Genomic DNA, 25,724 nt, shown 5'->3' with positions numbered 1-25,724 from the left:
GCATATTCTATCTTATTTAAATGGACTACTACTGGGTGCTTATTTTATGCTGTTCACAAAGCTTGTCATATTTTTTCAGTCATTAAAGCTGATGTGCCATGAACAAAAAAAAATTAAAAGCCAGCACTTACCTGTCCCTGAGTCCAGCGCCGTCCGCAGAAGAGGACAAGCGATCGCTCGTCACTCTGCTGCTCCCCCCGCCATCTACGGTGAGGGAACCAGAAAGTGAAGCGCTCCGGCTTCACTGCCGGTTCCCTATGGCGCATGCGCGAGTCACGCTGCGCCTGCCGATTGGCTCCCGCTGTGTACTGGGAGCCGAGTGTTCCCACCACACAACGGGGGGCGGCGGGAGGTGATGTCATGCCCGCAGTCTGCCCGAGACTGTTGTGGCCGGAAGTGGGTGCAAATACCTGTCTTTAGACAGGTATCTGCACCCCCCTCCCCCTGAAAGGTGTCAAATGTGACACCGGAGGGGGGGAGGGTTCCGATCAGCGTGAGTTCCACTTTAGGATGGAGCTCCGATTTAAGCTATTATGTTGTTATATTTGCTGTAGACAGTTACTGTATCTTTCTGCACTTTTCTACAACCACCTTCTTTCTGCCAACAATATAATGTTGGCAGAAAGAAGGTGGTTGTAGAAAAGTGCAGAAAGATAATTAAACCAATGGAAACAATATATTCACCTGTCCATCCAGAGTGTCATACAGAATAATTCATCAATAATATCATACAGAATAATTCAGAAAAATGTATTATATGTCGTGGAGAAAAGCTGATTACCATTTTTTTTCCCTGCTGGCATTTTCTGTTATAGCAGCATGCTGGCATTTTATGGATGCTCATTTTCAGATAAGACTTCTTGATAAAATTGTAGAAAAACCTTAGTACAATCCCTTAAACTATGGTACTTGTCTACCTGGGCTATTTTTTTACTTTTTACACACATGTTAAAATAAGCATATTTTTTTTTTTTTTTGCTAGAAATTACTGTAAACTATAGAGACCCTGGAGAATAAAATGGTGGTAGTTGCATTGCAATTGCATTGAGTAAATAGATGTCGAACATGTCAATACTTAAAGTTGTGCACATCCACGATGGTACCTGCAATTCTCCATAGGCGATACTTTAAAAGCCTTTACAGCTCATCAGTTTAAAGTTAACCATGAACTATGGCCTGAAGCCTCGTACACACGACCGAGGAACTCGACGGGCGAAAACACATAGTTTTCCTCGTCGAGTTCCTTGTTAGGCTGTCGAGGAACTCGACAAGGCAAGTTTCTCCATTCCCGTCGAGGAAATAGAGAACTTGCTCTCTTTTTGGCTCGTCGAGTTTTTCGACAGTTTCCTTGACGAAAATGTACACACCACCGGTTTCCTCGGCAAAAAAATATCTCCCAGCTATTTTTTTGCTGGTTTTTGCAGAGAAACTCGGTCGTGTGTACGAGGCCTTAGAGTTATTTCTCTCACTCTGATGGTTGCGATGATACTTCACATGTTTCACGCAATTGATGTTACATATATAGGCTTGTTATATGCTCTGCTTTTTTATGGAGTGACAGAGGTGCTTAAAAAATTGTATTTATTATTTTTTCACTTTTTTATTTTTGTTTACTTTATTGCCATCACATGTGCTAGCATGGGCAGGTGACAGGCCCCCAAACGACTGTGGGTGCTGCTGGAACTGTTGGCAGGGAGGCGTCCCTTTGAGAACCCCGTAATCGGTAGGCTCTAGATCTCTTTTAATGAAAAGCCCTTCCTGCTCTCCAATGCAACTATTCCAACACAAATACTGCTGGAGTAGCTGCATCCTTGGCTATCCTTGGCTATACTAGGATGACAGCTGTGTCCCCGGAATTGACAAAATACACATTTTTTCAGGGGCCATTGGACACAGGAGGAATCGGGGAAACAGATGTTCCCCAGGTTCCACATGCTTTATCTGGGGAAGTTGTTTCTTGTGGTCCCAGGCTCCCCCGAGGAATGGGAGAGCCCACAAAGGACTGTGGGTGCTGCCGACACCTTCGGCAGGGAGGCGTTCATTTAAGAACTCCATAAAAAAAGTGATCGTAGGCTCTAGATCTCTTTTAATGGAAAGTCCTTCCTGGCTCTTAAAATCGGTATTAAGCTAACTGCTGCAAAAGCAGCTGTGGGCTTGATTTAACCACTTGTCTACCATGATGCTTATACCCGTGCCTTGATAGATAAGTGTTTAAGTTGCTATTTGTGGTAAGACATTACTTCTTTTTCAACTGGACTGGCAAACTAAAGTCCTCAGGGAAAGCCTATAGGGTTGGATTTGTGGCAAGCTGTGTCATTTTCTTTCTTAAATAGATCTTAATGACTGTAAATTAGAAAATACCCCAAAATGTCAGAGGACTCCACCCCTTGAGAACTGACTTAATACCCTTACGGGACAAGAATAGGGACAGAGTAAGTCATGCACAGTCATTTCTGTTGTCTGCTGGCGGTCATAAAGAAATACTTTAGGATAGTATATATTTTACAACAATCCTAAAGGATTTCTTTATGACTGCCAGCAGACTACCAGAACTGAATGTGCATGACTTACTCTGTCCCTATTCGTGTCCCGTAAGGGTATTAATAGTATTTGAAAGGGACATGTCATGTTATTGGAGGAGGGATCTAATGTCCATTTATATGTAGGCATGAAACAATTTTCAGTGTAACAGTATTCTTTTGCTCGTTCCCTTCCATGACAAGTGAGAAATGCGGTTGTAACATTATCCAGTATAGCTGTCTGTCTGCCTGCCAGAGAATGAGAGGGTGGGGAGAGACGTGTGTAATCTCATATAAGGCAAGAGGCAGAGAGCAAGCTTGCACAATCGCATCATGCAACATCAAATAAAACAGAACAATGACACAAGCACACAGATAGACATTTAGTCATTCCTTTTGCTAATATATTATGTGATAAGCGTTATTTGCAAGCTTAGAGGATTAGATCTGGTCTCTAGGAATATTGTGATTTATTGTGTTAATCATATAGAACTTATTGTTTTCAGTCTAGCAGGCTTAAGAGGTGCTCTTCTTTTTTATGATACAACAGGGTATCATTTTCTGGACTGTGAGTTTACCATTAAATTCAGCTCCCCAAATGTATGATCGTTGATGAAAATGAACATCATTTCGAAGAGTATGAGATACAGAAATATTATTGTAAAGACTCAAAGTGTATTTAAAATATTTAAAAAAACTCATGTATGACAGCCCATAAATTAACCAAGTCAATAATTAATGACTATTAGGCCCCTTTCACACGAGCGTTCAGTTTGTCCATTTTTCATCCATCATCTCTATGGAAAAACAGATGTAAACGGATGATCGTCCATATCCATCCGTTTACATACGCTTCCATGAGCATCGTTTTTTTTGGAACGGATAAAAGTCCTATTTTTCTTCCATTAAAAAAACGGAACTGATGAAAAATGGATGTAAATGAACAAACGGTCTGTTTTGCATCCGTTTTTGCATTGGTAGCGGATGTAAAAAAAAATGATAAGAAACTGATAAAAAAAATGATGAGAAACTCATGAGAAACTGATGTAAAATGATCCGTCTTTTCTTTGAAAAAATTTGACTAAACTGATAAAACACTTGTGTGAAAGGACCCTTAGGACCCTTTCACAGGGTCTGTCTGATATGGTTCACCTGTTTTTCAGGCGGACCTTATCTGACCCTCCATTCACCCCTATGGAGCGGTGGATGTCAGCAGTGACATGTCCGCTGACATCCGCCCCGATCCGATCCTGTCCGCAAAATCCAGACGGTGGGTGGTCCTATTTTCCATCCGTCTGTTGGATCGGATATGATTGGATGAAAACAGACAGGCGGTCCGTTTTCACTTGATCTCCTTATAGGGGAGAGCAGGACTGTGTCCGTCTCTGTTCTGCACAGTGAGCAGAGACAGACCTGTCATTTGACTGCTCAGTGGGGATCAGTGGAGCGATCCCCGCTGAGCAAGTGGATTCCATCCCACGGAGGTGTCCATTTGAAAGGGGCCTTAGGCATATATCCAGTCATGCGTTTGATCTGTCATGTAACCTTACACTATCACAGCTCAGTTGGTTGCTCAGTAAAAAAGTTTCAGTTATTATAATGATATTTCCCCCACACATTTTTTACTATTGGTAACACTTGATCATTGAGTGAATGTGTTTTTTTAGGATAATCTGAAGAAAAGAGAATATGAAAAAACCTTTCCATATTTATTAATACAATTTTACACATCTATCTTTCTACTATCTACTTTGCAAATTAATATTGCATAATACATATACAAATAATATTATATACAATCCTTTCCCTAATGGAAATGATCAAATGAGCACTTTCTTACACAAAGTATAATGCTTAATCCCCCCAAAAAATAGGGTTCAATAGGTTATCGCAGATATCTCCTGTCTCAACGTGTTTCACATATTAGGCTTCATCAGGAGAACAGGAAGATGTTTATATGTAACATCAACAATTGTACTGGATTATGCACTACACTTTCAATTTTTTTAGTATTTTGGTTAAACTCAATTGAACACCTAAAAAGCCACAGTCAGCCTATAATGCATCACTAGTTGGTCTGTGTCTAGAAGGGGGTGGTGCTATACCAAATCTTTTGATGCCATATTAGGACTTCTGATGTAACTTGATCATTGCTAGCAATGGTTGCTGTGAATTCAGATGCTATTGATTCCAGGACTACATGCAGTCTATCTCTAGATAGCTGAAAAGTGAATTCTTTGTTAATGCACAAACATAAACCACAACAAGTCAATAGAAATTATTCTGTCACCCTTCATTTCAAGATTGGGTGGATTTTGTAGTCACTATGGAGATTGTATGTATGTATGTATTATGACCTGATTAATGGAATGAGCCACTTACATGCACTTTCATCATGTAGACGTGAGTGTATTTTAATAGCTCTACAAAGACTGGTAACAAATGATAATGCTTTGTGTCACTATAGGTCTGTGTCCGGATTGGGAGGCCTGGGACCCCAACCAGCCTGTGGAGAATGCAAGAGAGGCAATGCAACAAGCTGATGACTGGCTAGGTGTGCCACAGGTAAGTGAACATGGCAGCTATGGGTACCTGAAGCTTTCTGCACATACATCATTACCATAACTGATAGCCACATATAATTGTTAAACATTTTCAGGAGTAAATGGTGACAGACAGATCTTAAAGTTTAGCTAAAGCCAAAACTTTTTGGATAAATTGAAGGACTGCAGTTTAAACAATTTCATCTGAACATTTGGTAGAAATCCATGGCCAAGAGGAAAATAAATGAAAATTGCACTAGTTCTGCATTCTTTAACACATGTCTTAATGGAATAAAAAAAAAAAAGTGCATCATGATGATTTTTGTCTGTGTGGCTCATAGGCCATAAATCTAGAATTTACAATATTAAACAGAGCTAGCGTCTTCAACTGGACATTAATGGAATAGTCTGGTTATGAGCTCACTGCCTTCCATATGCACAACAGCATATTAAACCCCTGACATTATTTTTATGTCATTGCTTCTGAACTATAAACTTCACTGTCTGCAGCAAGTCATCTGCTAAGCCTGTTTTTATAGTCCACCAAATGGCTGGCTATAAAAAAAAAACAGCTTTCATGTAGCCTGATATTTTCAATCTTGTATTTCTGATCTTGTATGTTTGATGTCCAACCACATATCAATTATTGCAATGCACAACAAGAATTTGTACCAAACCTTAATTATTTAGTCTTATGTGCATGTGGCATAGATACTGGTTTTAATACAGTAACTAACCTATCAATTCTCTCATCCTTGCTTGTAGGTCATTGCTCCTGAAGAAATTGTTGACCCCAATGTAGATGAACATTCAGTCATGACCTACCTTTCCCAGTTCCCCAAGGCCAAGCTGAAGCCCGGTGCTCCTCTAATATCAAAGCAGCTGCATCCCAAGAAAGCCATTGCCTATGGGCCAGGTATGAGACATTTCAGCACTGCTGAAGCAACTCCACAAAAACATTAAACTTTTTTATCTGTTCCAGGGCTCAAGTCCTGCGGGAACGCGTGGGAACGGAGTTCCTGCACTTTTTTCACAGCAGGAACTCAGTTCCCTTTGGACTAGAGCAGCCGAGAGCAGTCGAGCCGCCTGAGCCAATCCTTCACTAGTGCCCAGCTCGAGTCACTGTCAGGGGCAGGCGAACCTTAGTAATCCTTTGTTACTGGCCGCTTCCTGTATATGGATTTATCAGGTAGCGTCCATGCCGCAATGTCTCCTGGGAGCTTCTGTCATTGTTCTCATGAGACATTGCGGAGGTCTGCCACGAGTTATCGCGGGATTTAGAAAGAACTTGCTTCTTTCTAAATCCCGCGATAACTCGCGGCAGACCTCCGCAATGTCTCCTGGGAAAAATGACAAAAGCTCCCAGGAGACATTGAGGCATCGAGGAAGTGACGGAATACCCACACACTACCCGATAAATCCATATACAGGAAGCGACCGGTAACATAAAGGATTACTAAGGTACAGTGGATTGAAAAAAACAAAAACATGCGGTTTAGTAATTATGCATATGAGCGTATCATTTTTTTTTTTTTTAGTGGGGGAGTGGATCTTGGGTGGGAGTTCCCACACTTTTTTCCCCAGGACTTGACCCCTGATCTGTTCATAGAAGTTTCAAAATATATTGTTTATATATGGATCTCATCTCTAAATGTCCATATACCGTCCATGATGCTGTGTCATATTACTGTAGCTATGGGTGTGTCACAGAAGTGTGCTTTGCCTTATTGTCTTTCCCTGGGTTTCTGTGAGATCTGTGATCAAATGAAATAGGTTTGGAGAAGAAGGACAACACTAAAGCCAGTTTTTCGTCCGTTTTTTGTGTAGTCTTGCTCTTTCGATTTCCAAATATAGTATGATCTGGTATCGTACGAGTAAATAAATTGTTTTTATCCCTTTGGATAATTTCAGATAAACTGTTGTGATTGGCTCTGGAAAGCTGTGTATCAATGATAATATTATCATATGATCTCTTCTAAAGCAGTGTTTTTCATCAGATTTTCTGATTGTGTATACTAGGCTTTAGTTACTTTTTTTGCTTATTCCTGTGATACAGCAGAGAGGCCGACTGCCATGTTTGAGAAAAGATGGCTATTGGCACATTGACATATTCCAATGCGAATTCTTCAATGATTCATAAAATCAAATACACAAGATTTGAGCAGAGGCTTCTAACATGTTTCACATACACTAAGCACCTGTGTGCTTGAAATACGTTAGAAGCCTCTGCACATCTACTGTGTATTTGATTTTATGAATCCATACGGAAGGCCTGGACAGGCTTGAGCACTTTTTAGTGACAGAGAGCTGAAATTCTTTTAAAGGCACCTTAAATGATGCCTATGCATTAAATTGAATTATTTATTAATCAATTAAAAAAACAGAACGCTAAATGCATAGTGCTTTAACCAATAGCAATCAATTATTATTCACTTAATTGAAACTGGACCAGTTCAAGATTTATTCTGATTATATATTACTGTGCTTTGTGCTTAGAAAATTGAGCCTTGTACTGTTTTATTGAATAGGCCTGTTTGATTTTTATAATGAACTCTCTTGGGTTGGTAGTAGAGGGTTAAAGTGGGAGACCAGGTAGCCCCCGCAGTTCCCTTCCTGCTGGCTCTGTCAGTGTAACACGATGTCTGGGTGAGCTCATGCTCTCAATCCGCCGTGCTCCATCTCTACTTGGCAGCATCGGGATTGTTACAATATGTTGATCCGAAGCAGTTAGATCATCTGCTGCCAAAACTCCCAAATGTGGACAATTAAGAAACAGCCAGAACCAAAACACACACTTTAGTGGGGCCTTATACATTCCCATCAGCCTTGGACATATCTTGAGATGCAGCAGTGAGAACACCAACGCAGTCAAATCTGCAGTGTGTCCTTTTTTTACAGCTTCTGAATTGTTCTCATGATAAAGAAATATGAATTTAGAGATAGTATGTCTTCCACTAGATTGTGGTGACTGGTGGCTGTAGTATTTTAGTCCATATGTACGTGTATGCATTTTTTTACCTGCCGTGTAAGAAATTTGAAAAATATGTTGCAGGGTATGAAACAGTATTTTACATAGGACTCTACAAACGATATTGATACATTATATAAAAGTGTGGTTTTCACTAATACTATGGGGTTGATTTACCAAAACTGGAGAGTGTAACATCTGGTGCAGCTGTGCATGGATGGCCAATTAGCTTCTAGCTTCAGCTTGTTCAATTAAGCTTTGAAATTAAAACCTGGAAGCTGATTGGTTTCTATGCCGAGCTGCACCAGATTTTGCACTCCCCAGTTTCAGTAAATCAACTCCTATATGTCAGTTTGTCATATTTTGATAATACATAAAATCCAGCTTCTTATTTTATTTTTTTATGAAATAATACTTTTTAAAATTAAGGCTTTATTCACACCTGGGCAAAGCATATTACTGGTGATTTTGAAGCTTTTTTTCAGCCATCCTATAGGCGTTTTATGGGCGTTTCACAAGTTTTGCGTTTTTGCAAAAGTTTCAAGATTCAGGTATTTGTTTCCTGGGCAGGGCAATGGGGGGAGAGATGATTGAAAGGAAGAAAAGTGTTCACCAAGTGTAACCCTGAAATCTACAGGGTAAAAAATGCCTGAATATGCTAAAGAAAAGTCATGTACTTTTTGGAGCGTAGAGCGCAAGGCAACAATTAGAAAGAATGGTATTCTGCATGTTGCATGTAGTCAGGCATAGGGAAGATGAAAAAAAAATAAAGTGTAAATGGGGGCATCTAGACACATATATATACTGTATAATTATTATTATTTTTTGTATTTTAGATATATAGATATTGTTTGGATTGGATTGGTATTGATTACTGTGCTGTATGCTATCGTTTCAGGAATTGAGCCTCAGGGAAACACAGTTTTGAAACCCGCCTTCTTCACAGTAGAAACTATTGAGGCTGGACTGGGAGAAGTGCTGGTATTCATAGAAGATCCCGAAGGACATACTGAGGAGGTAAAAAATTACCTGCAATAAAGTTAACAAAATATAAGTATATATTATATATATTATAAAATATACACCATTAATAACTTGGACCACTATTCAACCTAGGCAAACAGACATGATCAGCCTGTTATGGTATAGTTCAATATTGGTCTGTTATTATTCTAAACTCCCAAATGATGGCTTTCTTCAGGATTTAGTTGTATAAATAGAATACCTAGTAATGGGAATTCCAGGACCTGATCGTGTAACCATAAACTCTCTGATATAGCCAAATATGAGTACAATGTTACAAAATAAATAACTGGATCAACACATAAATATATCATAAATACAAGCAGAGACAACTTTATTTATCATTGAATATAAGTTGACTAAATGAATACTAAATATTGCTTATAATTTAAAAATAAAGAATTATTACATTTTAAGGAAATGTTTTTATTTAATTTATTTTGATGTTGAGTTTGGGCTAAGTCACCTACACAATATTTCTTTTGAAGGCAAAGGTTATTCCCAACAATGACAAGAAAAGAACCTACTCAGTCAGCTACGTGCCAAAGGTGGCAGGTCTTCACAAGGTAAGAAACATAAATGTGTTTACTTTTCTTGTTCTGAACAAAATCAATGAAAATGGCACATGCAAAAATAGTGAAGCTTTTGGTCATTACAACCTTCCTTTAGTGTGGCATATTTTTTTCTGAGAATGATGTGTAGTGAGTTACCTGCCCATCCTCAAATGAGTCATCTTAGCAAAAGGACCTGCTATTATTATTGTCTTACAATGACAACTTCATATGCATACATACAATCCAATGAGCACACCAAAAAAATGTCCAAGAGTCCATGGTAATTTAATGATAATATTAATCCATAGCAGAATCCACTGCGACCCTTGGACATTTATTTGGTGCTGTCATTGGGTTGTATGTAAAGTATATGATTTCTTAACTCTGAGACCTTTCCCTACTCCTGGAGGTGGCCCCCGTTTTGTTGAATGTTGCTGAACCCTAGCCATTGTGCCCAGGGACAATTTCAGGGACTCATAGAAAATCTGAATTGATTACCCTGCTTGGTCTTAGGTTTTAACCTCATATGCATAGTACTTTGATCCTTTGCTGTGATGATTGTTTCTGGCCATCAGAGGTTCCTTTTATTGTCCCCATGGAGGTCAGAAGCAACCCCAACATTTCTTAAATACAGAGCATGGCTTGTAATCATTTGACAAGTTGTGCCACCCTAGGATAGCAGTAATAAAAAATATATTTTTGTGCAGGTTAGAAAACGAAAGAAAACTTTTAAATGGTTGTTGCTAGCAATACAACATTTTTTTGTTGTTTTGTTTTACAAATCAGACTCTGATTTCTGTGAGAGATATCTTTTTTTGATAGATAGATAGATAGATAGATAGATAGATAGATAGATAGATAGATAGATAGATAGATAGATAGATAGATATAGATTTACAATTATTCCATTCTATATGAAAGAGAAGATTTTTTTAAACAGAAGAGTGTTTACTTGATTGATAGTGTATTATACATTATTTTTATTTGTATGATTAAAAATAGAAATATGCATGCATTTGAAATATGCTCTCATCTTATGTGTCATGAAACAAGACTCCTACCAGGATTAAAAGTTATAACCTTTATTTGAACTTGTTCTCATGTAGGTCACAGTTTTATTTGCTGGACAGAACATCAACAAAAGTCCATTTGATGTCAATGTTGCAATGGCACTTGGAGATGCCAACAAAGTGACAGCAAGGGGACCGGGTCTTGAACCAGTGGGAAATGTTGCAAACAAGCCAACCTACTTTGATATCTACACCGCAGGTGAATTTACCTTAACATTTTGATGAAATTATAGAGAGAGTGTGCATTCAAAACTTTCCAAAACATTAATCTAAACCGACATATTATCAGTTTAAAGGGTATAACCCATTTGTAATGTGCTATCCATAGCTGATGATCTAACGTTTGGTGATTCACGACCTGAAAAATATTTGTCTGCAATATGTCCATAGGTGCTGGTTCAGGTGATGTTGGGGTGGTCATAGTTGATCCTCAGAATCGTCAAGACACAGTGGAGGTAATCTTGGAAGACAAAGGTGATAGCATCTATCGCTGCACATACAGACCCAACATGGAGGGACCTCACAAGATCTACATTACCTTTGCTGGCGCCCAGATTCCAAAGTGTCCTTATGTTGTTAATATCTCAGAAGGTAGGAATTCCAGAGTTAATATAAATCCAAGTCCATTGCATTTACACATTACTTCTATTTTTTAGTCTTCATATTTCACTTTTATCTTATCATGTTTTTAACCTGCTTCTGTCATTACCCATTCTATATTTTTGTTCATGGTGTTTTGTTCTCTCACAAGAAGCCATTGGTTTCTCATTATAGTGAAATATTGTACAATCTTAAAAAAAGATGCTTCTAATCTAGTGAGATTTGTGAACAACAGCTAATTAAAATGTACCTTATTTTTGATTTGGTATATAGGTTTAATTGTATTCGTAAATGAAGATTAAAAACTACAAACATATACACACTAAACATTTTTTTTTTTTTTTACCAAAGCTAAATTATAAATTTAGAGGTGACTTGGAATCTGGAATCATGTCATCATGTTAAGTAATGCACTCTGCAAATTAGTATTATGCTTGTTTAGGAATGATTTTGGTCACAATGACCAAATATTAGGTAACCTTTGGTACATATCCATGGTCATAAGGAAAATAAATCAAAACTATAATGACTCTACATTCCTTAAGATATTTATTAATGGAACAAAAAATGCATTCACACCTCTTATAACTTGAATAGTAAAACAGAACTATGAGGCCTCGTACACACGGCCGAGTTTCTCGGTAAAAACCAGCAAGAAGCTTGCTGTTTTTTTTTTTTTTGCCGAGGAAACCGGTCGTGTGTACACTTTTTAACGAGGAAACCGCAGAGGATCTCGTCGGGCCAAAAAGAAAGCATGTCTTCTTTTTCCCCGATGGCAATGGGAAAATTTGGCTCGCCGAGATCCTCGGCGGCTTCACAAGGAACTCGACGAGCAAAATGATGTGTTTTGCCCGTCAAGTTTCTCGGCCGTGTATACGAGGCCTAAGGCCAAGACCAAGACTTTGGGTTACACTGGTAATTGATTGTATATAAGATTGTTATATTTTTTTTCTAAAAGTTATTTAGTAGGTAGAATTATGAATAGTATCACTAAAGCTTCATAAAGTGATCTTGTTTCATTGTATTGGCTAGTTAGAGCATCTTCTCATTTTTGTTAGGAAGAAAAAAGACAGACTAGTGTTTGCATTGCCTGTGGCAATCATAACTCTTTGGCTAAAATGTGAAAAGTAGACTCCAATATATGACTCGATACTCTAGACCACTTTTACATAGTCAGTGGTCTACAGACCACTCTGACACTTTGATTCAATTCTTATAAATCATATTAACAGACTATCAATATTTTTTTCTACAAGTTTATTTTTCTTCTGCATGGTTTACTGCATGAAAAAAAAAATGAAGAGGTGTTAAATTCATTGTCTGTCACTGTGTGAATGTGTATGTCTTCTTGTGCTTGTGAGTTGCCACTTTGTATGATTGTCCACATGTATAACGTCTTTGCTGAACTTCTCTCCCCATGTTTTTTTGCATTCCCCATAGCTATTGCCTTGGCTCCCAGCACCCTTCCCTTGCAAGTCACCCCTCAGGCCATTTCTACCCCACCTCCTGAAAAAGCAAAGAAAGTGGCTCCCCCACCTCCACCTAAACCTAAGCCACGCAAAGCAAGTTAGTATGGCCTGAGCATGGCCTGACAAGTGTGAGAGAACACAGCCTCAGGATGGCTTGCCCATGTAGGGTAGACTTAGCCTGTGCATGGCCGTAATTTTGTGAACAGGCTTTGTAATGATATATGACTGTTTCACATGTATAAACCTGCACGCTCTAAGCATGGCCTGTCCTCTGACAATGCCTTGCATATGTTTTATAAACTTCGGTACTTTTTTAACTAGTAATTTGTAGAACCCATTAAGAAGATAGCTGTTTATATGATCAATGTTCCCTATTGCATGTACCATTGCAAATCCATAGCTACTTACTTTGAGAAAAAAAGTGTTTGTGTTTAGTCCCCCAGGATGAATAATGATTATTCAATTTTCTTCACTTTATAAACAATCATTATTCAATTCTCTTACCTGTGGCATTTTCCTGTACTACAAATCTTTGTTTTGTCTAAGCACCTTCCTTGCGTGCTATGCCTGGTTGTCCTTGGCCTTTCACATGGGAACCACTGAAATTTTTCCTATGCCTGGACCTTGCCTGGACCTTGCCTGTTAAATACATGACCACTTTTAAGATATCCAATTTTCTAGAATATGTTTCTTTTAGTAAAGAGTTACATATATTGAGTTTTAATTATACAATTATTTGCTATAAAAGCAATATTTGTTATAACAATTTGCCCTATTTTGCATAGACTGGAACAGGTTTGATCACATGCTAGATTTGTTTACTTTTGCCAAAACAAGGTTCCTGATAGATCACCATAATACTGTGTCACTTGTCCCTGCATTGTTTCTGTAATAATTTGGGGACTTAATCAGAGACAATTGACTAAAAACTAAACAGGTTCTGTCTTGGCCACAACATCAATAACAAGATCTTCGAAAACCCTCTAACTTTCCCCAGTTTAACCAAAACAGCTGTTTATTGAGGTGGAAAAAATGCACTGCTTAGAGTACTTTTTCCAAACTATAGACTAATCTTATCATTAATAAAACAATGCTCAAGCATGGGTTCTCTTATATAAAATCTTGAAATATTGGAAGGCATAACAATAAATTGTTGCTGCATTCTTGTCAGAATAGCAAAATTGTATGCATGATCAACAAACACTGCAATACTGTGTGGAGTGCTGCTTAAGAATTTAATAAGGATAGAAGCACTGGATCATTTTGTAAACACCCACCCTTCTAGAAACATTAGGCACTGCTGTATTAACATGCTATACGTAGGTACAATTGGCTATATTCTAGAAACTTGCTAAATTCTATCTCTGGTAAATGGAATGTTAGGAGATTATACTCAGTGGGATAATTTTTCTGAGGCCAGTGCAGATATCATAGCTACACTAGGGCATTTTCCTGAGTACCAAGGAATTCAAGACATGGCGATCCCATTAACAGTGTATGAGAAGAATTATAGGCAGTGCAGGTAGCTTAGTAGTACCGAGGCCTAGAAAAAAAGGAGCCCCTACACCACATGTGACTGGGAGGGAGGGAGGGACTTAATCATATCTTTCCACTAAAGCCTTCTACTGTGGTTGTCCTCCATTGCTATTATTCTTCTAAATCTCAGATATTTTCATTTACTAATGTTTTAATAATGCTTTCACTAAGTACTAAGTATACGCACCTTTTTAAAGAATTATCACATAAAAGATTTTGTTCGACATCATAATAAGCCCATTTCTTTGAAGTTCATTTGAAAATTAAGAAAAATAAATAAACTTTAGGATTTTCCTACAAATACATCTGGTGTATCCATCCTTAGAACATACAAGGAGAGGTGTGTGCACACTTTGTATGTCTGTTTGTTCATGCATGTTGCTTTTTGTCCTGGGCAAAACCGAAGCAAATACCTGTGACATGGCATACCATTTGGATGGTAAGTGATACGTTTTTGATGAAAATCAGATGCATTTTTTTTTTTAACTTGCAGTCCTGTGTTCTATCAGTGGGTGCATTGTGTTATTTATGGCTCAGTCTATGTCTGTTTCTTTTCTCATTGTATTTTCTTATGACTATAACATGTTATGTCTTTTTCAGCTTGTAACCCCAATGCCTGCAAAGCTTCTGGTCGAGGACTGCAGCCTAAAGGAATACGTGTTAAGGAAGTGGCTGACTTCAAAGTGTTCACCAAGGGTGCAGGAAGTGGAGAACTGAAAGTTACCGTTAAAGGGCCCAGTAAGTAGCCATTAAAACTGTACTACTTTGCATCAGTTTACACTATTCCATGAAAAATAGATGTATTATTAATGACTACCACAAAAGATTATTGCAAAGTGTTAATTGGGTTTTAAAGTATAACTCCAGGCTGGCTATAAAAAATGTAATATATATCCAATTCCTTTCCAGCATATCATGAATACGCTGCCCATTCTTTTTATAATATGACCTGATAGAGAATATTACTCAGGGGCCAATCTTCAGTACTTTTCTCATCATCAGACACAAAGGAGAACCAGCAGTGGCTTGTATTGTGTGTGATGATGTCTATGAGTGGGGTGGCAAGATAGAGCTTTGGTGGACAGGTCACCCCAACCCAAACTGGTGTGGAGAAAGATAATACATAGTCACTTATACAAAATGAGCACTATATTCTTCATCTGTTAGGGGGGAAGGCCATTTTATGTTTTAGATTGGCCTGAAGGTAAAACTTAATAGGCATCTAAGAATGTGGGTACAGATAAAAGGGTATAAAGCAGGTTTCTCTGCTCTTTGCCTATACCAAAGCTAGCATCATAGCCAGCGCACCATTACTAACAAAAGAATAAACGTTCAACATGTAGCTAATACATCGCCTCAAAAGGAGGCATGCTGACTAATTTAGTAATGACTCCTGTATTCACTCCCCCTTACCATAATATCTTTACCAATGTGCTGGAGTAGTTAAGACCCAGCAGAAAATGAAAAATTTAAAAGAAAAGAAAAAAAAAAGCATCTTTAAAGAGTGCTATCATTAACCTCCCTGGTGGTATGATTCTGTCTGGAAAAACATGCTGAAAGCGGTACCATTATTTGCAAGGAAATTTGGTGTTTTATACTGTAGGCCTGTAATTTTTAGGAATAACTCACTTAAATCTGACCAAACAAGAATCTAATAGGCATTCCGGGTATGACATCTTTTTAAAAAACAAAATTTTAAATTATAATATAATAAATAATTATAAATAATTATAGCAAGTAATAATATAATTAAAATAAAAATTATTCAATAATGTAATCAACTCAAAATCACTGAAATTTGCTCAGTTGCAGAATTGTCGCTGTCATTATTTTTTTTTTTTTATGACGAATTTCCCCACAAATCGCTATCGCACATTTCTGCAAGTGATTATAATTTATTATCGCTGTTTTCTAGCTGATCTAAAACCATTTTTGACATAAAGGGACACTTTTGGACAATCTACAGTTTTTAGGCAGAAATGAATTTTTTTTTTTTATAAAAGTACATGTAGGGCACTGGGCAGACCACTAGGGACAAGGGGGGTGTGTATTTTTTACATACAGTACTGTAATCTATAAGATTACAGTATACTGTATGTAATGTGTTTGTTTACTTTTTTGAATTTGGCGCCGTTCTCCGCTCCCGTGCGTCGTAACGCCGCAGGGAACGGAGATCGGCGGCACACGGAGACTGTGAATCGAGCGAGGAGGACCCGCTCGATCACACAGCGGGGTGGCATCGCTGGATCCAGGGACAAGGTGAGTAACTTGCCTGTGGATCGAGCGAGAAGGTAAGCCGCGCCGCTGCACACTCTGCACGTCCACCCCGAGCGTGACTCGGGGTTACCGATCCTAACATGAAAAACCAACCCCGAGTCACGCTCGGGTTTACCGCCAGGGAGGTTAAAAAAAACAATCCCAATTTGTTAAGTGTCTAATATAAAACACGGATAAAATCCCCATACACACCTTTACACTAGGCAATTTAAAATATGGACACATTTTAAAGGAATTAACAATTTCTCACAGAAGGTAAAAAAGCTACATAAAATAAGAGTAAAGTTCATGACAATCTCCAAACTATTTTTCTGACCACCAGAGGGTACAGAGGAGCCAGTGAAAATCCGAGATGTTGGAGACGGAGTTTATGAGTGTGATTATTACCCAATACTGCCAGGAAAATATGTTGTGACCATCACTTGGGGTGGAATTGCCATTCCTAGAAGGTGAGCATGAAAACTGAATATTTTCTCTACTTATGTACCATCCTTAAGACAAAGGATTTAAAATTATAGATCAAGTAAAAAAAAAAAATGGTGCGTAACTTACTACCAGCTCTCAACGATCTTTTTTTTTTTTTTTTTAAACAATTTTTATTGGTTTTTTGACATACACATCCGGAAAGGAAAAAAGGCACATTAGTTGTTACAAAATCTGCATGAAGTGGCACTCTCAACGATCTTTACCTTATTATTACATGTAGCACACATTTGAATACTTAGTTATACATTTCATTAAATAATGACCCGGGATCTACTTTTCTTCGACTTGACATAAATAAACAACGTCAGTTATATCCACAATGCATTTCTGCAAACACATACTTTTTCTTTGTCTTTTAATATATTTGTTTCTGTTTTTGTTTATATACAGCCCATTTGAGGTTATTGTCAGTCCTGAGGTCGGAATACAGAAAGTTAGAGCATGGGGTCCTGGCCTGGAGACTGGCATGGTGGGCAAATCTGCTGATTTTGTTGTGGAAGCCATAGGCACAGAGGTTGGAACACTTGGTAAGAGATACCATAGACAACACTAATAGAAAGACTCTAAATGTACCTTTTGAAATTTGTTTTCATTTTCTATGCAATGCCATTGTTGCAAACACTGTCTTTAATGTCATCTCTAGGTTTCTCTATTGAGGGCCCCTCACAGGCAAAGATCGAGTGTGATGACAAGGGAGATGGCTCATGTGATGTGCGCTACTGGCCCACTGAGCCTGGCGAGTATGCTGTGCATGTAATCTGTGATGATGAGGACATCAAGGACAGCCCTTTCATTGCTCATATTCTACCTGCCAGCATCAAAGGCTTCCCAGAGAAGGTAAAAAGAAAATAATGGACTGTTTTATGCAGAGGTTTACATTTTATTCAGTTAGGAAGGATCATGTGGGGCCTCCCCAAGACAAACTTTAGGTTGGATAAAGTTGATGTGTGTCTGTTCAAAGGTCCTAATAGTACATGCAGGCCTTAGGGATCTAACATACTAAAATCTGATGTGGAGTTTTAATTTTTCTGTTAAACGGTGCATTAATTATTTTTATACACGATTTATTTAGAGCCAACAGTTTGCACAGCTCTTTCCAAGGTAAAGGGAGACAACACAGCTACAATACAATTTATTACAAGAGAACCAGGAGGATCCTGCTCCTAAGAGAATAATTATTTTAGCATCTGAGCCTCAGGGTGCCCCAAAATCAGGATATATGATATTAAAAAACTTCTACGTAATAGATAGAATCAATAAACATATAATATAAACCATTGTGAGCATTTAAATGTTCTCTACCAATGAAGATAGCGCTCTTAATCACCTACAGAACACAACGTACCCACAAATTTAAGCTACCAACAAATTTAAGAGATTATTTTAAAAGAGGATGAGGCCATGTAAATTCTGTTTCTGTTTCAGCTCTTAGTCAACCTCCCCCTTTCCCTCCCCTGTCTACCACCTGTTATTTTACAAGTTCAAGAGGGAGGGTTGGGGATACGCATTTGTCTAACTGGGATCTGACCTTTGCAGGCTCATCTTCTAATCCCCCCCACTACCTCCTTCTAAACATAATTTATATGACTGTGAAACTATTACTAGCATCAAAGGCAGAGAAACCTCTCTTGTTCAAGACTTGTGACCATGGGCTTAGTGGAAAGGGATCCTATTAGAGGGAGAGAGAGATAGTCCTACACTGGGTTATTGAAGACTAAACAAATATTGAATACACAAGAGTCTGCATCAAAGTAATTGTGAAGTATAAGACCAATTAAAATCTGTTATTATGTCAAACAAATTAAATAAATAAACAAATAAATAAATAACGAAAGCAGTTAAACTAAAAACAAAATAACTAAAAATGTATAACCCTGTATTAGTGATGGTGCTTATATTGGCTATTTCTCATCCATTTCCAGGTTAAAGCATATGGTTCAAGTCTTGAACCTATTGGCTGCATAGTAGAACACCATGTTATTATGTCAAACAAATTAAATAAATAAATACATAAATAAAGAAAGCAGTTCAACTACATACAAAATGACTGAAAAAAAACAACGTCTTGGTGATGGTGCTTACATTGGCTATTTCTCATCATTTTTCAGGTTAAGGCACATGGTCCAGGTCTGGAACCTACTGGCTGCATAGTAGAACATCCTGCTGAATTTACTATTGATGCCCGTGCGGCTGGCACAGCTGAACTGAAGATCTATGCACAGGTACATGAATACTGGATAGATTTTTAGCTGAATTGTACCAAGATATGAGTTATCTATGTTCCCCTTTGTCATTATTGAATTGGTTTTGAGTTTGGATGTTCATAACGTCATTTAACATAAAAGTATATGAAACCTGTATAATGCTTCAGCATTGACAAGTTTTACTGTATATTAATACACTTATCTTTAATTGTATGTTATGCTTTCTTTCAGGATGCAGAGGGAACACCAATTGACATCAAGATTAAGGACAACGGAGATAATACTTATGTGTGTGTTTATATACCAATGAAAGCAATCAAACATACTATCATCATCTCATGGGGAGGAGTTAATATCCCCAATAGCCCTTACCGGGTGAGTTACAATTTTAATCAACAGAATGCTGAGCTAGTGGTGCTGCTTAAATTTTCTATAGGAACAGTATTGACTGACTACCAAATGCTGGCATAAATTTTATGTAGTACTCTATATGTATTTTGGTGTATAATTTATTATATGAGCATATGTTCTAAACTTAGGAATGTGTAGATGCACTTATATTGCTTATTACTGATTTTAGGTGTCAGTGGGCGAGGGCAGTCACCCTAACAAAGTTAAAGTTTATGGACCTGGAGTAGAAAAGACAGGCCTAAAAGCTAATGAGCCAACTTACTTCACAGTGGATTGCAGTGAGGCAGGACAAGGTAAGACTGACTTCTTGGAAAATGTTATTTCTTGAAATCAGTATTGACATCATTCAGACTGTTTAATCGACTTTTTTCACAGGTGATGTCAGCATCGGCATTAAGTGTGCACCTGGTGTGGTGGGACCAGCGGAAGCAGATATTGACTTTGACATAATCAAAAATGATAATGACACTTTCACTGTGAAATACACACCCCCTGGAGCAGGGAGATATACCATAATGGTCTTATTCGCTGACCAGGTACGAAAAAACTCCACCTCACTGGACTAAAAATGTTAATATTGCTTGTTTATGTACTAGGTGCACTGACTGCATCAGTCACTATGGGGGGATTTAAAAAAAACTGGAGCACACGGAATCTGGTGCAGCTGTGCGTAACCAATTAATTTCTAGGTTTTATTTTAAAAGCTTAATTGAACAAATTGAAGTTAGAAGTTGATTGGTTAATTGGCACAGCTACACTAGATTCTCCAGTTTTAGTAAATCGCCCCTTATGCATTTTAAGAACCTTCCCATATAAACAGATACTGTATGTATGAATGCTTTCCCCTATGAACGCAGATGTATGAAGAGAAATGTTCTCTTTCTCATGAAAATTATGTAATTTATTTATTAAATTTATTATAAATACCCTTTTTCTTTCTTTAATAGGAAATACCAATCAGTCCCTTCCGGGTAAAGGTAGATCCATCTCATGATGCCAGCAAGGTACGAGCAGAAGGCCCTGGACTCAATCGCACAGGTGAGACTGCTGTGATTCCCCAAAAATGTGTCAATTGAAAAGATTGTTGGGAAACCAGGTGTAAATATATGCCTAGCAAACTGTATTTCATAAATTTGTATCATTTTGCCACTGCCATTTTTTCTTGCTTGTTTTGATTAATTGTTAAGCCATTAACGTGTTCCTTTTGTTTCACATAATTAGAAAGTTTAAAACATGAAAAGGATCAATTCATATTTTTATGTTTTAAAAACAATGTCAGTTCAGGCATTATAATTCCGTTAAGGTATTTTTGAGGTATACTGCTTAGTTAGTGATATCATTTGTAAAAGAAGCAGTGACTACTATTAACTATTACCTTCATTTGATATTCTACAGGTGTGGAAGTTGGAAAGCCCACACACTTCACTGTATATACTAAAGGTGCTGGAAAAGCAAAGCTGGATGTTCAGTTTAGTGGGACCATAAAGGGCGAAGTTGTTCAAGATTTTGAAATTATTGATAACCATGACTATTCATACACTGTGAAGTATACAGCTGTGCAACAGGTATGTTTATCATATATAATTTAAATTCTTATGGTACCCAGGTTTCCTGCATTACCTGTTATGTGTTGTTTAGTCAACAGTATGCTTATTTTACGTATGTTGCACGTCTTAAATTCTGGACAGCACATTTAAGTTCTCTACTGTCTGACAGGGTAATATAACTGTATCAGTCACCTATGGAGGAGATCCCATCCCGAAGAGTCCATTTATTGTTACTGTGGCACCTTCTCTGGACCTGGGCAAAGTTAAAGTGCAGGGGCTCAACAACAGTGAGTAGCCGCATATTTTGCAGTTCATATCTTGTTAAATCTGTGGGCTTTTGATAATATCTTGATTCATTCCTGTGAGAGCGTGGTCAATTTGTTAGGTTTTATTGTTATTTGTCTACCTGTTTCCCAAACATTAAATATATTTTCTTATGCAGAGGTGGATGTTGGGAAGGACCAAGAGTTCACCATTAATACCAGTGGAGCAGGAGGTCAAGGAAAGGTTGACGTGAAAATTACATCTCCATCACGGCGTCCAATTCCCTGCAAGGTGGAAACTGGTGTCACCAGTGAGATTCACACCGTGAAATACATGCCTCCAGAGGAGGGACCATACAAGGTGGACATTAGCTATGATGGCCATCCTGTGCCAGGAAGCCCATTCACAGTGGAAGCTGTCATGCCTCCAGATCCTTCCAAAGTATGTAATGAACAGAAATTCTTCACTCATAGGCTTTGTTCCTTTATTATCTTCCATTGTTTTGTTTTCCAATGATTTTTATTGGAAAAAGATTGAGACCCCTTTCACACTGAGCCGCTCAGCGGTAAAACTCAGCTATTTTTACTGCCGACGCTATGGGCACATTTCAGGCACAGGTTTTACCCCCGCTAGCAGCCGAGAAAGGGTTAAAACCGCCCGCAATGTGCTGCTGCAGCAGCGCATTGCCAGTGGTATAAACCCCGCTGTCCCATTGATTTCAATGGGCAGCAGCGATGAAGGAGTGGTAAACACACTGCTCCTTCACTGCTCCAAAGATGTGGCTAGCGGGACTTTTGTGCCATCCTGCTAGCGCAACGCTCCAGTGTGAAAGCCCTCGGGGGTTTAAGGGCAGATTGCAGGAGCTACTTTTAATGCTATAGCGCCTGCAATACGCTCCAGTATGAAAGGGGTCTTAGACAAACAGTGAAGTACTAATAATTGTCAAACAACTGTGATGCAAAGGGGATTACCAACAGCCATCATATTCCGATCATACCAACTAAACAATATTGACTGTTCACAAACTTCTCCACCCAGAAGGGCAAGATGGAGACATGCGAACAGGATAAGGTGCAGTGGTTGAGATGGTCCAATCACTATAGACATAATGATAATACTAGCACATACAGTATGTCGATTCATGACTATCATTCCTATATGGATTCAAGATAAAAATAACATAATAAAAAGGGAGAGAGAATATCATAAAAGACTGCTATGAGATTAAACTAGAGTAGCCAATGCTAAACCGAAGAACATCGCATTTCCAATATTGCTTTCTTTCATTCTTACATGTTTAAACCATTTATGCGTATTTTTTTACATTGTAATCAAAGCATTGATTTTCTATTTCTTAGTTTATTCCAGTTCTGCTCTTTTTCACATTATATCTGTTTTTTCTCCTTTACATTACCTAAGAGCATTATTCAGATTCACTCTATATTCCTCTACCCCTGTTCTATGTCTTCTTTAGACCTGGCACACCAGTGATTTTCATCCATGTGTTTCTCATTGTTGTTTGAGCAGGATGAGGGGTTAATGTCAGGCCAGAGCAGTCGGAGAGGAGGGGGATACGTATCCCTGTTTACATAAGCCTATAGCTCAAAGTTGCAAACAGGGCAGGGAGGAAAAAATGCATTAAGCAATAAAGGATATACATCTCAGCATATCGCATTCACAGCTTTTTTTTTTAAATATATATGGTGCATTTTGGCAGAACAGTGAGAATGAGCAACACAGCCGAATTGGGACAACTGCCAAGTGTCAGTTGCTGTGGGATGGGAGTAAGCTGTCCAGTCCTACTAATGCACAGGTGACCTCACTGATCTATGTGGGAAGTTAACAGGAGTAAGAAGCTATAATACAATCTGATGTTCACAGACATCCCTTATTATTTAGAAGTGAAATGAAAAATCATAAACTTACCTGAGTAAAGTTATTTTCTATCTAACAATAGCAACAATAAAAGAGGTAAAGTCTGTAAGAAATATGATGCACATGATGCAATGCTGACTTTTGTCAAAAATAAATACACATGGCTTGTAGCAGGAATCAGTCTGTTTTATTAGCTTACCATAAGTATTTTCATATGTCTGGGGAGTTTCATTGCCTTAAGTGAAGAGAGTGGGAAGGGGGTAAAGATATCAGAAACATATCCCTTTTAATCTTACTATTATTTTTAAGATGTGGCTGCTATATTAATGGTGCTCGCAGGTTTGCATATTGGAAGCCAGAATGTACATGTTTGCTAATTTATTCAACTTATGCCCACATTATGGACATTTAAAATATTTCTGTATTAGTTACAGAACATTTACAGAATCCTGTGAATATTTACAAAAATAACTTTTGTAACATATTTCTTTAATTTCTAATCATGCATCAAATTTAAAAAATGTATTGTAATCTCCACGAAGGTCATACTAGTTAGAATGATGTATAGCACTGCTAAATGTAGTGCTTTTATTAACATTTTAAAGGTTTATTATGTTATGTAAAATGTATTTTATGTCTTTCACAGGTCCGTGCCTATGGCCCAGGCCTTAAAGGTGGGTTCGTGGGCAAGCCAGCACCATTTGCAATTGACACCAAAGGAGCCGGTACTGGAGGTCTAGGTCTTACAGTTGAAGGACCATGTGAAGCCAAGATTGAGTGCCAAGATAATGGAGATGGTTCCTGTTCAGTATCCTACCTCCCTACAGAACCAGGGGAATATTCTATCAATATTTTGTTTGCAGATGCCCATATTCCTGGTTCTCCTTTCAAGGCCGACATTCGACCTGTGTTTGATCCTAGCAAAGTGACAGCCAGTGGACCAGGTTTAGAAAGAGGGAAAGCAGGAGAAGTGGCCACCTTCACTGTCGACTGCTCAAAAGCTGGTGAGGCTGAGCTCACCATTGAGATTCTTTCAGATTCAGGTGCAAAAGCTGAAGTGCTGATCCAAAACAACAGCGATGGAACCTATAGTATCACCTACATCCCATCATGCCCTGGGGCTTACACAATCACCATTAAATATGGAGGACATGCAGTACCTAAATTCCCTGTCCGTGTAAACGTTGAACCAGCAGTGGACACCAGTGGTGTAAAGGTGTTTGGCCCAGGAGTAGAAGCCAGAGGTAAGTGATTAGAAAAAGATTAACAGTAAATAGTATTTTTTAGTAAAGTGTATATGCTGATCTTCCCTAAAAATTAGCGTTTGCTGTATTCATTGGGAGTTGCAGCTTTCAAGAACATAACACTTATGGGTTTGTCAAGAATTTCCTTGAAAGCTCTGTGACTAGCAAAATTTTTACATTCCAACCAGTATCAATACACAGTTAAAACACTGGAAACTATAGTAAATGTATATTTTCCACATTTAAATATAATACAATTAATAGAATAATAAGGGATCGTTTGACTACTGTTTAACTACTTATAACCCATTTTAGGTATTTATCCTTTTCAAGTCTAGTAAATTCTGATGAAACTAACTTTAAACATATATTAATGTGAACAGTAGTTTTCAATTTCTACAAGATGTATACATGGTAAATATAATATAATTTTAATCCCTTCCCCTGTTTTAGGTGTTCTTCGTGAAGTCGTCACAGAATTTACTGTTGATGCTCGCTCTCTAACCAAAACAGGTGGCAGCCATGTCACCACCCGTATCATTAGCCCTTCAAATGCTGTCACTGAAAGCTTTATAACGGACAAAGGAGATGGAACCTATCATGTACAGTATACAGCATATGAGGATGGTAAGATCCAAGCAAATTTATCACTAGCATTGTAATGCTATACAAAACATCACCCTGAGCCCAACTTTTATACAGTTACAAATAAGGCACTAAGATCATTCCATTGTGAATGCAGTTTACAAATTTAAAGTGGATGTAAACCCTCCATACACCCAGTGAAGTAAACAGCCTCAGATGATATAGAGGGATGAAACAAATCTCCCTACATACGTTTTACATCTATATCTGCTGTCTTCAGCTCTATATACTGTTTAGAAAGTTCTGATCATGTAAGGAAATTTTCTCTTCCTGTTTAACAGGGAGTGTGATGTCTGGGCATACAGCCAGGATAGCTAAAACAGCTGATTGGAGGAAAGGCATACATCCACTATCCACATAGGCAGAGACTGTCAGGTGTTTTGTAACAGGGTCAGCTCTCTGCTAATCTGTTTATAGCAACCTTCCCCGACAGAAATTTCAGGCTGCTTTTATCTGATGTGTCGGAGAATTTGTCAGGAGTTATCAGAC

At 38.1% G+C, this 25,724-nt stretch overlaps 1 protein-coding gene across 5 annotated transcripts in view; it reads left to right on the top strand.

Annotated features, from left to right (window-relative positions):
- The window catches only part of FLNC (filamin C), a 103,014-nt gene that overhangs the window by 58,502 nt on the left and 18,788 nt on the right, over positions 1–25,724 (top strand). For 3 of the 5 annotated variants that reach the window (XM_040343236.1, XM_040343234.1, XM_040343233.1), the window contains exons 3-23: positions 4,987–5,084; positions 5,828–5,978; positions 8,929–9,047; positions 9,542–9,619; positions 10,714–10,876; positions 11,068–11,268; positions 12,718–12,843; positions 14,883–15,020; positions 16,882–17,008; positions 17,436–17,572; positions 17,689–17,882; positions 19,154–19,267; positions 19,481–19,624; positions 19,830–19,953; positions 20,036–20,196; positions 20,608–20,698; positions 21,056–21,225; positions 21,377–21,494; positions 21,650–21,912; positions 23,993–24,590; positions 25,044–25,217. In XM_040343236.1, coding sequence (XP_040199170.1) covers positions 4,987–5,084; positions 5,828–5,978; positions 8,929–9,047; positions 9,542–9,619; positions 10,714–10,876; positions 11,068–11,268; positions 12,718–12,843; positions 14,883–15,020; positions 16,882–17,008; positions 17,436–17,572; positions 17,689–17,882; positions 19,154–19,267; positions 19,481–19,624; positions 19,830–19,953; positions 20,036–20,196; positions 20,608–20,698; positions 21,056–21,225; positions 21,377–21,494; positions 21,650–21,912; positions 23,993–24,590; positions 25,044–25,217 — 3,489 coding nt within the window. The remainder of the gene's footprint in view (positions 1–4,986; positions 5,085–5,827; positions 5,979–8,928; positions 9,048–9,541; positions 9,620–10,713; positions 10,877–11,067; positions 11,269–12,717; positions 12,844–14,882; positions 15,021–16,881; positions 17,009–17,435; positions 17,573–17,688; positions 17,883–19,153; positions 19,268–19,480; positions 19,625–19,829; positions 19,954–20,035; positions 20,197–20,607; positions 20,699–21,055; positions 21,226–21,376; positions 21,495–21,649; positions 21,913–23,992; positions 24,591–25,043; positions 25,218–25,724) is intronic. The other 2 variants (XM_040343237.1, XM_040343235.1) reach the window with 1 other exon arrangement.

This window comes from Rana temporaria, chromosome 3, assembly GCF_905171775.1.
Source record: "Rana temporaria chromosome 3, aRanTem1.1, whole genome shotgun sequence".
Classification (NCBI taxonomy): Eukaryota; Metazoa; Chordata; class Amphibia; order Anura; family Ranidae; genus Rana; species Rana temporaria.
The sequence above is the reverse complement of the archived record's forward strand: the minus strand, read 5'-3'. Positions and strand labels throughout refer to the sequence as shown.